The following is a 13,517-nucleotide window of genomic DNA, read 5'->3' on the forward strand; positions in this document are numbered from 1 at the left end:
CTCCGCCAGAATCTTCTACAGCGTGATGGGTCTGTTTTCACCACCCCACCCAATATTACCAAGCTAAAGACAGAGGCGCGCGCGCGCACACTCACACACACACACACACACACACACACACACACAGCCTGTTGACAACGTAAAACAATAACCTGGTAGTTTCTGAGAGGTAGTGTGTGTTTAACAGCAAGTTGCCCTGGTATAATTTTGTAGCTGATTTTCACTTTTGACAAACAAAACCTTTTAATTTTTTTGTGAATCAAATCCTATCATTTAAAAATGACCGGGGAGGGGCATCTGGGTGGCTCAGTTACACATGGGGCTCTTGATTTCAAGCCAGGTCACGGTCTCCTGGCTCTTGAGATGGAGCCCCAAGCCCTGACAGTGTAGATCCTTCTTGGGATTTTCTCTCTCCCTCTCTCTCTCTCCCTGCTCCTCCCCTGTTTGTGATCTCTCTTTCTCTCTCAAAATAAATAAACATTTAAAAAATAATAAAAATTAAAATGTCCAGGGAGTTTTTAAAGAACTTCCTTGGGGCGCCTGGTTGGCACAGTCATTTAAGCATCTGACTCTTGATTTTGGCTCGGGTCATGACCTCACAGTTAGCTCGAGCCCCATACTAGGCTCCACACTGACAGTGCAGAACCTGCTTGGGATTCTCTATCCTTCTCTCTGTCCTTCCCATGCACTCTCTTTCTGTCAAAATAAACTTTAAAAGATAGTAAAAAAAAAAAAAAAAAAAAAAAAAAAAAAAAGAACTTTCCCCCGAGTGGCAATGGAACCCTTTGAGATGGAATAACTACACACCAGGAAACATTCTGGAAACCTGGCTTTTTGTGTGTGGAATTTTCTTAAAGAAAAGCCCAAGAGAATTCTGGCCGAAGTGAAATAGTGAAATATTCACATACAGCTATCGTGATCTTTGACCTTATTATGTTCCCCTATCCCACCAGATCCAAAATATCAGACATTTTGAAGACTTGGGTTGTTTGGTTTTTTTTTTTTTTCCTGTGCATTTTGGGGCCACTGGCAGTCAATGTAGTTTTTCATAAAAATTCTCTTGGGTGTTTTGGAACTAAAAGAAATGAATAGGATTAACGTATACTTTTGCTAGAAGAAAAAAATGAATATTCACTCTCAGGAATTAATTTTCAATTTGCCAGGAAGCAGGGCTGTGATTTGTTGGGCCCGTTCCCCAACTGTGATCTGGGTGGCTGCCTCCCCGACCCCGTGCCAGGGGTAGACCTGGCCCAGAGGAAGGTTGCCACACCCTGGCATCTCTGGTCCTTGGCCTCCTTCACGGACCAGATGAGCAACAGACCCCAGGAGCAGCCCCTCCCAAGAACACAGTTGCTGTTGGGAAACTCACAGCTCAAGGAAAGGGGCCTGCAAATGTACCTCGGTATCCTCTTGGGGGGTGATGTGATGTGCCTGGAATGGAACCCCCAGTGCCTCTTCCTCGTGTATGAATTGCTCAACCCACTCGTTCAAACAGGCATTTCTGAGTACTTAACCTACTATGTGCCAAGGTGGGCATATAGCATATTGAGCAACAGAAACTGCGGTTTTATAGGTGAGAGGTGGGAATATTGGTGATTCCATGTTTTAACCTACTACTGAGAGGGTTTTCTTAAGCTGGTATTACCAGGGTTTTCTTCGGATGGGATCAAAGAAGGCATAGAGAGAGAGCCCAGTTGCCATCTGCTTACGGGAGTCTGGATCTGCCCAGTTCCCTTCCAGAAACAGGGCAAACACCAGTTTCTGCCATATGTGTAACGGTGTAATATTTTTTACTTTACAAAGGGAAGAATCCTTCCTTTACATCAGCTTCTCCAGGACACCCTTTTTACGCAGAGGCAGTCCAGGCTCTGGCCCGCTGGCCGCCACTCTGTTCCCTCTCTGCAGCTCTCTGGGCCCTGTTCTGCAGTGCAGAGAGGCAGCTGGCCTTAGGAAGGCAACTCAAAACTGCAAAAGGAGGGTGATCTCATTTGTACACGTCTTGTCCATATGGCGCTGTACCCACAGATCAGTTGCAGATACATTCACATGACAAATTGGCACCAATTATGAAATTAAATGATTTAATGACCAGCTGTTTTTGTTAAACGACTAAAAAAAAAAAAAAAATCTGACATCTTTAAACTCTGGGGCCAAAGGAGATACCTAGCATCACTTTGCTAACTTAATTAAAAGATGCTTTTTCTCTCCTATTCAACTTCCTGTTAAGCAGATTTTCTGAGAACAGGACTAAAAGTACTTTAGTACCAAACTGCATACAATGGGGAATAGCCAAGAAGAGTACGATCGAGTCTAAAATATAGAACCAAGATTCTGGGACACTTTTTACACCACAGATACAGAGCATGAACTTATTACGTGATTAAGTTTACTCAACAGTAGTTACGGAACAAAAGCAGCGACTACCAGCAAGGCACCTATGTTAGCCGTGAACAACCAGGTGAACATTAACCACGGTGGCCAGTGGGTGGGACTGGGGTTTCTCAACCTTGGTACTGGCGACATCTGAGTCCGGATAATTCTCCGTGGTGGGGGTGGTCCTGTGCCCTGCAGTGCAGTTCACAGCATCCCTGGTCTGCACCCACTAGATGCCGGTAGCATTCCCCCTGGTTGAGAAGTGGATCAGATGGACACTCTATAATCAAATGCAAACCAAATGGTTTGAGGGGGAAAGAGCATGTCCTGGGGAACAACCTGTGTCCGTTCACAGACCAGAAGGGAGCCTGGAGGAATGATCTATAGAGAGGGGATTGTAGAGAGAGTTACAGAGTGCACAGCAGTACCCACCTTGACAATGTGTCGCTTCAACCAAACTCAAGGCTGGAGAAGAAACATTGGCTTATATGGGGGAAGGGGTCCTGGGCAAGAGATGGGGCTTGCTGTCTTGATCCTTGCTCCACAAGTGGGGGGCAGGGACAGAGATCTCTCCACCCACCTCCTGGCCTTTGCACGTCCTGACATCTGTGCCTAGAACAGCCACTTCTCTTTCCGGCTTCATCTGGCCCCTAGTTCTTTCAGGTCTCAGGTTAAATATCACTTCCTGCTGGGAGGGTTCTCTGACCCTCTCCCTGCTGCCGCCCTGCCCGCCCCAACTGGATGTCCTGCTCAGTGGTGCCTTGCAACCATACTTCCAGCACAGGACTTATCACCTTATCACACACAGCCCACATATATTTACATGTACTGCGGTAGTTTGGTTTTCTGCTGGTTCTTCCCATTAGAACACAGACTCCATGAGGACAGGGACCCTGTCTCCAGTAGTGACTGAGCAGCACACTCTCCCCAGAGTCCCGTAGGATGCCGGACACGTGATGGATCCCTCCCCCGCAAAATAGAAACCATCGTTCAAATGAAGGGCCGAGGAGGGTCGCTAAGTGAAGTTCATGATCGGAAGCAAGTGCATGGTCATCAGAGCAAAGTTTCTTCAACACATACACTGGTTTATTTCTGCAAGGGCGACAAGACTGGCGTGTGCGAGGCAGAAACGGATGGCGGGGAGCAGTATGGAAGCCGTGAAAGTTTCCATCTCCACCCACACGTTCTCTGGATGTTCATCAGACACTTATTACGATACATCTTTCAGAGAAATGTTTTGTACCGAGTCCAGTCACACACCTGTCAATGTATCAAGGACGTGCACCAAAAGCCCGAAGAGACAGTTAACCGCTCAGCTGCGCGGTAGTTCTAGTCTTCAAAACCCGTCTTGTAAGGGGCCATCCTCTACTCCTTGATCAGGGAGGAGCGGATAGCAAGGTGGGGGCGGGGGGGGGGGGTCAAAGAAGACTCCGTGAGGAGCGGATGGCGTCTGCATCTCAAAGCCCAAGCGTCCCCATGGACACGTGGGCAGCTGGCCCCGGCTGCCATCTAGTCTGTCTGGTTCCCCGTCACCACTGCCAGGTTCCAACATCAAAACACAGAGACATTTCCGTCTAACTTTTGTATGAAGAATTTAATTATCTATACACGTAACTAATCCAAAAGGTGGTATTACAGTTGTTAAAGCCGCAGGTTTATGTATTTATATATCTTACATTCATATCCATGAAAATACTGGAGCGCAAGGGAACGAGGGGAAGCAGCCCCCATTCTCCGCGCCGTGTGAGTGCGGGAGGGGCTCTGCACAGACGCCCCCGAGGGAGGCGTGAAAACAGAAGGTGACTTCAGGTTACAAAGGCATTAGTGGAACCGCGAGACTGTGCTGAGGCTCCCCCCACCCGGTGTCCTGTGCTGTCAGCAGCGGGCATTTTTATTGAGAGCTTCCAACTAGTGTTTAAAAGACACACATGGCTTCAGCTACAACACATCTAACACATACACGGACCATGAGCTCCATTTCGTATTAATCTGCAGAAATCCCACAGTCTAGTTAAAAAAAATGTAAACATTGGAAATTAATTGCAGGGAGACTTCTATACATTCTTTCTTGTCAAGAAAATTACGTGTTCAAAATCGGTCATTCCGTGAAAAGTAACTGGAATAAAAACTTCATGTAACAGAGACTAAGGAGAGATTGTAGATACTGTTGATCGTGACAACCTCAGCGGCGTCGTCTACTGATTTTACGGTATGAAAACACGCAAGATTAAAAACCCCAAACAGAAAACACCAACTCAACCAGATAAATCTGAGACCGAACAAAAAAACACAGGTGCTTTCTCCTGTGGCTACAAGGTCACTGTGCAAAATCAGATTAATGCAATATGATTAGAGCATCGTACAAGGTGGTAGCTTTCGCCATGGGAAGAACTAAGTTCTTATGTACAGGATGTATTATTACATGCTCGGCAGGGTACATCTGATACACACGAACAAGCGCCAAACACCTTCCGTTTAATTGGGGTCGTTCTACACGGCTTTAAAACAGATACACTGAATTCCTCTGCTTCCACAGCAGGGGGCGGGGGAAACCCAAACTACACAATGTCGTTGGTAACACTGGACAAAATGAACAAAGAAAATACATCAAGTCTCAGATTTATGGACATTTGGAACATTTTTTTTTTCCATAGCACACGCAGAATTCCTTGATAGTGGGTCTTTTTGCAAAACCAAAATGGCAAAGGAGTAATTTATTGATTTTTATTAAAAGGCTAAAATATATCTTTAAAAACACTTTTAAAACTATCGAAAGCACCTGTGCAAAGGTGGGGGGGAAGTCAATTCGAGTCACTAGGAAAGCCACAAAAGGACCCACTACCCTGTGTAATTTTGTAAGGTTTGCTTCTATCTCTGCAAGTCATAACTCGACATTGTCATCACGTGCAACTAAGGTAAAATGAGGTAAACTGCTCTGCAGTGAGTTCTTCTACTCAGAAGGCAGTAGGTGATCATGCTGGAAGTCACATGATCAAGGCTGCATCTCCCATCATCCCTCTGGGCAGTGATATGGGATAGTGGGTCTCTTTGAGGACTTTCAAGCCTGAGGGGGGGATGGACAACATATGATTCCTAGAAAAAGGAGGAAAACAACACATAAGCAAAACAAAACAATGAGCAAAATTCAAGCTAGGAAAATGAGTCAGGCATGTCAACAGCATGGTGCCAAAATGATCAAAAAAAAAAAAAAAAAAAAGGAAAAAGGGGGGAGGGGAGGGAGGGGACATGCTACAGAAGGAATGAAAAAAAAAAACCAAAAGAAAAGAAAACAACCCCACAAGATAAAAGTCTTGCATTACAGAAGGTCTTCAAAGAGACTGTTGCGAATGCAGCAATGGTCTAGCTTTACGTTCTGCAAACAAAGCTCGGCAGAATCAGAGCAATGCTGCATGTTTTACCGTAAGGAACCAGACAGGAGAGACAACGGAGCCGCTCAGGCACTTACATTGCTGGCTTGGGTCCATGTCTGTGGTCAGCTTCACGTAGTTGGAGGGGAAGAGCCCCACTTGTCCATTGACTTCTCCTTTCCACCAGTCGGGGTCCTCCTTGTTGAGGACGTTGATGATCTGGCCCTTGTTGAAGGCCAGTTCATCGTCGTTCTGGGCGACGTAGTCGTACATGCCGATCACCTGGCACACTGCGGAAGACACAGGGCCAGGTGAGAGCTGCCCGGCCGAGAGGCACGCGGAAGGGGCCACTTGGGGTCATCAGATATGCCCACGTGTTAGTGCTGTTCTTTCGGGACAGGGCAGAGCGAGGGCAGCAGAGGAAGATGGGTTAAAAACCAAGACGACAGCAAAATTTCACATGGAGTCTTTAGTTTGTATAAACCCTTCCTCTTTCTCATGTGGACTTGTCAGCAGAAAATTTACACTGATGACTGAACGCTCATGGAATCATTTCTATTTGAGCGGAGGGGAACTCCTTAAAAATGCTGACTCTGGAAGCCGGGTCAGCCGTGCATCCCGTGCATCCCGGGGACTTTGCTACAGTTCTCTGCTTCCTTTCTTGCTTCTTCTTTTGTCTTTTTAAGGTGGAAGCTAATTATCATCTGATCTCCCCACAAACCCAAATCTTCCTCAACAGTAAAAATCCGTGTTTTATTCTGCTCTATCTTTGTGTCTCAAACTTTTGTCTCAGAGGAGAAATTTCCACATTCAAGAATAATTTTTCTTGTCTCTTTTTCCCTCCAACCTATGGGAGGTTAAACTGCCTTCGTTTCCTGGCATTATCACACTTTAGATAAGACCATACGGTGAGGTCGTGCCCCTAATTAATCTTTCTTAACCAACCTGTATATGGGTGTAGGTTTTTCAAATTCTCCAGCTAACTGAATCGCTTCAGCAAATCCTTTCTGTGGGTTTCAACCAACCTGATGAGAGGGAACTGCCAGGCATCCCCCCAAGGCGGGGAGGGTGGGGGGATCCAGCTGGCACCACACCCCTCCGCCCACACGAGGCCACAGCTCAGGCAGAGAGGCCCAGCTGGGGCTGGGCACAGTCCCGGTTTGCCAATCCTTTCGTTTCTTGCAAAGGCTGCCAAGTGTGAATCTGATTTCACCGGGATGTATGGCAAGGACACGAATGAAAATTCTACATTTTCCACAAATGCCACCCAAGAACTGGTAGCTTTAAAGACCTAAGGCAGAATCCTGCTCCCCTGACCTCACCCGCCTCAAATATTACCAAAGCATCTAATTTGGTCTCTTCAGGCAGAAAATAGCCAACCGGCTCAGCCGCAGTGCCCTCTGTTCTTTTGAGTCCTTTAGGAGAGTGTGTGCAACATCCTGCCCAGTAAGCGAAGCCCCTCTGTTCACAGGAAATGTCACAGGGGAGTTATTTTAGTCTTCAGTGAACAGCATATTGCAACCAACAGAACCCCGTGGCCTCCAGCTCTATCTCCTGACCTATTTAGACCCCAGCCATTTATGTTTAGGAGCTCCCTTTTGTCCCCTCACCCCCTCGCCCAAATCCCAAATTAAATAGTTGGAAGGAAATCAAGAGAAAAATCTGGCTTTAATGCCGCAGCATTCATGGCTGCTTTAGGAAGAGGGTTCCAACAAGGGCCCTGTTGTACCCAGAACAGGAAAGCTGCTTAGATACTTGGTCCTTTTGAAAAACATATTCCAGATCACATTAGTTGGGTATCAGTCCCGGCAAGCACAGGAAGTGCTTACAGCAGATGTGAGAAACAATCTAAGATACTTCAGGAGAAAACCGACTGGAAAGACCAACGTGACCTGCAGGCCATCTTCCAAATAGAGATCGTAAACCACCTACCTGCCGGTAACACCGTCGGCTTCGGTGGCTCCGTTGGAGTGATTTTGCTCGTCCCAGGGCTTAAAAGTTTTACATAATTAGCGGGGAACCAGCCTATCTGGCGCTTTTTCCCACGTGCCTAGTAAGAAAATAATTACATCAAAATGTTTAAGAGGTTCATGATCCTTCGTGATGAAGTTTTTGTTATGCAACAGAGCACTTGTACAGTTTATAGAAAACTGCAAACCAAGTGGCATTAACACAGTAGAATCTCTCACTTACTTACTAGATTATGCAACGAAAACCCCGTAGCTCAAACTCAAATTGTGGCAGTCATTGGTCAGCAAAGCCTGGAGTGTTTCTGCACGGGCTGGGCTGTGCGGATCGCAATTCCGTGTGATGTGGTATGTCCTAGCTAGAACCCTTGCTCGGGCAGCGCCGGCTCTGATGTGTTAATTTCAGGTAATGTAAAGATTATGGCGAATGCCAACATGACATACGGATTTCACAGGAATGAAAGTAGTAACAATCATAAAATACTACTAATCACAGCAGGCCACGCTTACTGGTGCTTTTGCTGAGTCACGTCCTGCACTGAGCAGGTTACGTGTATGTATCTGCACAATGCCGGAAGGGAGAATCCTAATACTTCTCCCATTTCCCAGATAAAGAAAGTGAGGCCCAGAAAAGTTAAGTGAGTTTTGGCGTCATAAGCTAGTTAGTGGTAAGTCCCTATTTACCCTCACGCCTCATTCTTCTGGACGATACAAGATAACATACTGTAATATTTACAGGACATAAAGAGTCTCAACTTGACATTGTTTTCAAAGACCGTCAGGCCTCCGTGACGGCTACAGCCATTCCCAGTGCCATTCTTTTCTCCTTCGCTTCCATCTGATTCAACACAAGACCCGTTTACTGAGTGTTTACATGCTGGGTGTTGTCGGAAAGGGATAGCCTATGACATGGAGGAACGGATAATAAAGGTGGTGAGCTGAGACCTGCAATTTCTGACTCACTCTGTGAGATGGAAGAGTCTAGCTGAGAATCTTGAGCAGTGCTATGACCACGCAACTACACCAATGGCAACAGAGAACTCAAACTGGTTTACCCGTGTGCACACGTGCATGCACACACGCGCTGTATCTCTAGAAAGCAAGACTCTGGTAAAAGCAGTTGCTTTTGGAGCACGTGGGCGGCTCAGTCAGTTAAGTGCCCGACTTCAACTCAGATCATGATCTCATAGTCCGTGGGTTCGAGCCCCACATCGGACTCTGTGCTGACAGCTCAGAACCTGGGGCCTGCTTCGGGTTCTGTGTCTCCCTCTCTCTGCCTCTCCCCTGCTCACGCTCTCTCTCAAAAATAAATAAGCATTAAAAAAAAGAAAAAAAGCGGTTGCTTTTGAGGATGGGGTGGGCGGGAGACATTTTGCATCCCCTTTTGCTCACTGCTGCATTTTACTTATTTTTTATTACTTTTTCAACATTTTATTTTTAAGTAATCTCTACGCCTACCTTGGGGCTCAAACCCACAACCCCGAGATCGAGAGTCACATGCTCCACTGACTGAGCCGGCCGGGCGCCCCTCACTTTTGAATTTTCAGCCATGTGAATATATTACCTATTCCCAAAATAAGAAAATGAAGCTAAGAGATAAGAAAGCTTCCTCCACCTTAACTCTGCCCTCCCACCTGCCAATTTATTAAGAGGGATACATCTGGGTTACTTGTAGAACGCAGATCAAATTTCCCTTTCCTTGTGCTCTGATAGACTTCATGCCCTTGGCTGAAGGGCTAAAGCTTTTATTTTTACAGGGAATCCGCCCACGATGGCAGCCTCTCATTTGCAAGCCCCCACGTGTTCATCTGTCCAGTACCCGCCACATGGCTTGCAACGACTCTGCCATGCCCCTGCAGCTTCACAAGGACGGAACACAGAGCTCACTGGCAATTTCTTCATGTGTGTATCCAGTGAAAGTGCCAGAAGCCCTCCGTGCACGGCAATTCACCCACTTTACTGTGGATTGCCAGAACGGTTCAAAACTCTCTTCTGAGCAAGGTGCTAGGAATTTAAGGATGAAAAACTATGGTTACCGCTTTCAGAAAGCTGATAACCTACATGCAGACGTGAGAAATGTGTGTGAAAAGCTAGGTAATGACATCAACATCAGTATTAAATACCAAGAGTGGTGCGGGCATCGGGACCCCACCATCATTCAGGGGAAGAAGAGGTTGCTGCTGGTGGGATGGCCACAAAGCTTCTGGGGGAGGTGGGATATGGCAAGCTCTGGCGGGCTGGGGGAGGGCTGGGAGACAACCACGGGTGGGGCACGTTACTCTCAGTGAGGCTAAGAGAGTCTAGGGGAGTCACCTGTTTTCAAGAGAGCAAACCACCAAATGAAATGGGGCTGGAACGGAGATGTCGCCGATGGTTGGGAAGATGAATAGGGGAGCGGCTGGGGGCAGCCTGAGGCGACACCAGCACAACAGTACAAAGAGGAGTGGGTCCCGAGACCCCAGAGGTCAAGGTCAGATTCCTGAGCCTGTAAGGTCAGTGTGGTCAGCCCTGCTGGACGGGTTTTATGGCTGCCCACCAGCCAGCTGCCCGAGACGAGTTTAACCTCTGGCTCTACTCCAGGCAAGCTTTTCATTCCACCCAAGACACGTTTCTCTAGTCCTCTGGCTCACCCCGCACTCTGCTGGCACTTGATTTCTTAACTTGCTGCCCCATATGCACAGCTCACCACAATATACAGACCTTGCCCTCCCTGGCCTTGACAAAACGGTGAATTGAAGACACAGGCACACGCGCGCGCGCACACACACACACACGGGTCTAAATACGTTGTGTTGTACAGATGTGGCTTTCGTATCACACCTTATACTGCTACCGATGATGAGCTCTGCTTCTATAATGCCATGACACTTGAGATGTCACTGCAGGCGTCCCTCATCATGATTTCTCATGCTACCAACCCTCACTATCTGAACTCAGGGGTCAAAACAAATTTGGATAAGTCTTTCAATGAATCCTTAGCTCTCACAACTCTGCCACTGGCTGTCCGAAGCTCAGAAAACAAACACATAGGTTCCGATGGTGTGCACTCTCCCGACATCCACACGCAGGACGAGGCGGTGCGGGGTTAGCTGTCCTTGGCGATGAAATTGTATCCCTTTGAGATTTTGCACATTCAACTTTGGACGGAGGATTTTAAACACAAGGAAAAGACACTAACTTGCAGCTCTCCTTCCCACCATCCACCTGGGTTCTTTTTTCGGATCAAAATCAGCTGACCAGGGGCCAGGGTGAGCTGCTCCGGACCCGTGGCAGTGTAGCAGGCAATCACCTGTGCGATTTCTGGAAAACAAGACCAAACAGCGCAGCGCAGCGTTATGGTCAGAAGAAGAGCTCCTAGGAAGACACAGCCACCTCCCGGGTTCACAGATTAACATCATCAAAGCCACTGCACTGGGCTGGCTTTCTACTAAATGAAGATGGCCCACTCAGTCACCCCCCATTCCATGACCTCCAATCCAAAGGCAGCAATCCAGGACTCGGGTGGCCTTTTGGTGCTGCTGTAGGACTTCCTCATCATCTCTCAGAACTCACTGACCAACTTCCCTCCGCGAACCCCACTCCTGTGCCCAATTCCGGCACCTTCTGTCCCAGCCCCGCCCGCAATTACTGCGAATGCCCTGTCGCCAGCAGCTGGGCCTTCCTTCCTCCCCAGCCCGCCTTCCACCCCGTAGCACACAGTTCACTCGAGGGTTGTTAAGTGAATGAAGGAACTCACGTGGAGCTTTCCCACCGGCCAAGTAAGTAAACAGAGAAATCCTATTTTCTCCAGAAACTTTTGGGAGCGTGGCACTAGCTGATTTACATGTTGTGGCTTTAGACGCTCAGCCCCACCCACGTGACCATTTTCTTTGTGGCTCACATTTTGAGGGTGATCCCTGAATATCAGGTAGGAATCATGTCAATGTGCGTTTATTTCTTTTTATTTCGAGTTAGAAAAAAAAAAAGGATCTGGCGTTAAGAGGGGAATTTTATGAATAAACAGTTCAGCACGGAAAAAAAAAAACAAAACAAAAAACGTAAACAGTTCTGTACTTTCCCTGAATGTTAAAAATCTCATGGGGAAAATTCCAGCAGCACCACAGACCAGGCTCTGAAGAGTACATTTCTACTGGCACAGGAGGTCGAGTACGAAAAGACAAAATCCTTCTCTGACTAAATTCTGGCGTATCCACAGTGACTGCTTTCGGAACTTCTCGAAGCAGTGAGGAACTAACTGTTCTATTCCTCTGTGCTCTCTCCCCGTCATAACAGATCTTGACAGAAAGAAGGAATGAGGTAAAGAAAGACAGACAGAAAGAAAGGCAAGAGGTAAAAAGGCTCCCCCTCTGACAGGTATTTCCCCCTTCTCTAAAAGGCACAGTAGCAACAAGCCCTCCATGACCCTGTTCTGCCACCAGCCTCCGGCCACCATGCTAGGAGCGCCAGGCTGTCAGGGGGCAGGTCTGGCCCTGCCAGATGCTTCAGGGAGATCAGGGGAAGCAAGACGGAGGCCAGCTTACACACCTTGGCCCCAGCCCTCGCTGGGAAATCTGTGCTGGGGTAAGAATTCTCCCATAACTCACCAAGGACTAGCTGTAGATTCCAAGAGTTTTTGGTTTGGAGAGAGTCCCAATTAGTGTCCTATTTGGCCTCAGATTTTCCCGCTCCTCAAAGGACCTGGCATGCACAGCCAGCAATCTGCCCCAGCATTCTTTTCTGTCTTTTGTGTCCCTGAGCAGCTCGTTGGTTTTAGGATAACGTTAAGCCCATCTGGACCCTTTGGAACGGCAATCCAAAAGGTAAAACACTCACAGTTAAAACACAGATTTGACTCAGGTGTTCCAGTATCTGGAGTCTGACTAAAATCCTACGGCAACTTGAGAGCCCACTTTTCCGGGTAAACCTGTCTGGGGCGGACCACGACACGCAGAAGCACCAGATCCCCTCAGCCTGGCAGGAACTCTTCAACCCACCATTTCCTACAGAACCTCACGGCAAAAACGCCCAGATGACCTAAGTGAGGAAGGCGTGCCATACAAACCGTATTATTTCACATCTGTTTCTTTCTCCTCTCTTTCACGGTGCTCTTTGTAGCACATGTGAGTTTGTTTACATAAACTAAAGTCCTGAGTTCGGAGGGATGGCTATAATTTTGTGCCTTCAATGTGTACCTGAGGCAAAGCAACCCATGGGCTTCCAAATTAAAGGGACCTGTGCTTTGCTGCTCTTTGACTCTTCTCCACTACTTATGTCGTGGGACGGATTGTGCTGTCAGGAGTGGAAAAGAGTGTCCTGGACCTACCAAGAGGGTGATGAAGCAGCGGCTGAGCCCAAATCGTACAGCTCCATGAATTACAACTTCCCACCACACTGCCTGACTTACTTCTTCACAACCCAAGAACGTTCTGTCTAGCAATGTCCCTGCTCCCCATGTGTGAAGCAATAGCCATACTGCATAACCGTGTATACGTTATTAACGGATTTCAAGAAAAGGATCTACCCCAACCACTCCTTGGAAAGGTCCTTCTGTCTTTCTTTTTAGGCTGCTGGCCTCTAATGAACAAAGATACAGGAGCAACTGTCAATTACATTCAAAACATTGAAAAAGAAGCATCAGGGTTTGTAACTTACCAGGTTTTTTTCCTAAACTCCCTGTTTTCCCAGCAGTTCCAGAGCCCTTAAAACAGAGCAAAAGGTCTCATTTGCATACTGCAGAGTTTTGGTCATGCAACTTAAAAAACGATCAACGATGACACAAGCCCGCTCGAGCCCCTAAAGCCCCCTGTTCATTCTGGGGAAACACAGCAGC

The 13,517-nt window shown here is 47.4% G+C and overlaps 1 protein-coding gene across 7 annotated transcripts in view; it reads right to left on the reverse strand.

Annotated features, from left to right (window-relative positions):
• The window catches only part of ITSN1 (intersectin 1), a 217,486-nt gene that overhangs the window by 41,952 nt on the left and 162,017 nt on the right, over positions 1–13,517 (reverse strand). For 6 of the 7 annotated variants that reach the window (XR_006207652.1, XM_042956710.1, XM_042956707.1 and 3 more), the window contains exons 25-28: positions 13,340–13,385; positions 10,887–11,008; positions 7,674–7,791; positions 5,840–6,031 (exon numbers count right to left, since the gene is read on the reverse strand). Coding sequence is in view for 6 of the 7 variants with exons in the window: in XM_042956710.1 (XP_042812644.1) it covers positions 5,840–6,031; positions 7,674–7,791; positions 10,887–11,008; positions 13,340–13,385 (478 nt within the window). In the remaining variant the exon portion in view is untranslated. Of the gene's footprint in view, positions 1–3,946; positions 5,467–5,839; positions 6,032–7,673; positions 7,792–10,886; positions 11,009–13,339; positions 13,386–13,517 lie in introns of those variants that run through there. The other variant, XM_042956712.1, reaches the window with a different exon arrangement.

Source organism: Panthera tigris, chromosome C2 (assembly GCF_018350195.1).
Source record: "Panthera tigris isolate Pti1 chromosome C2, P.tigris_Pti1_mat1.1, whole genome shotgun sequence".
Taxonomy (NCBI): domain Eukaryota; kingdom Metazoa; phylum Chordata; class Mammalia; order Carnivora; family Felidae; genus Panthera; species Panthera tigris.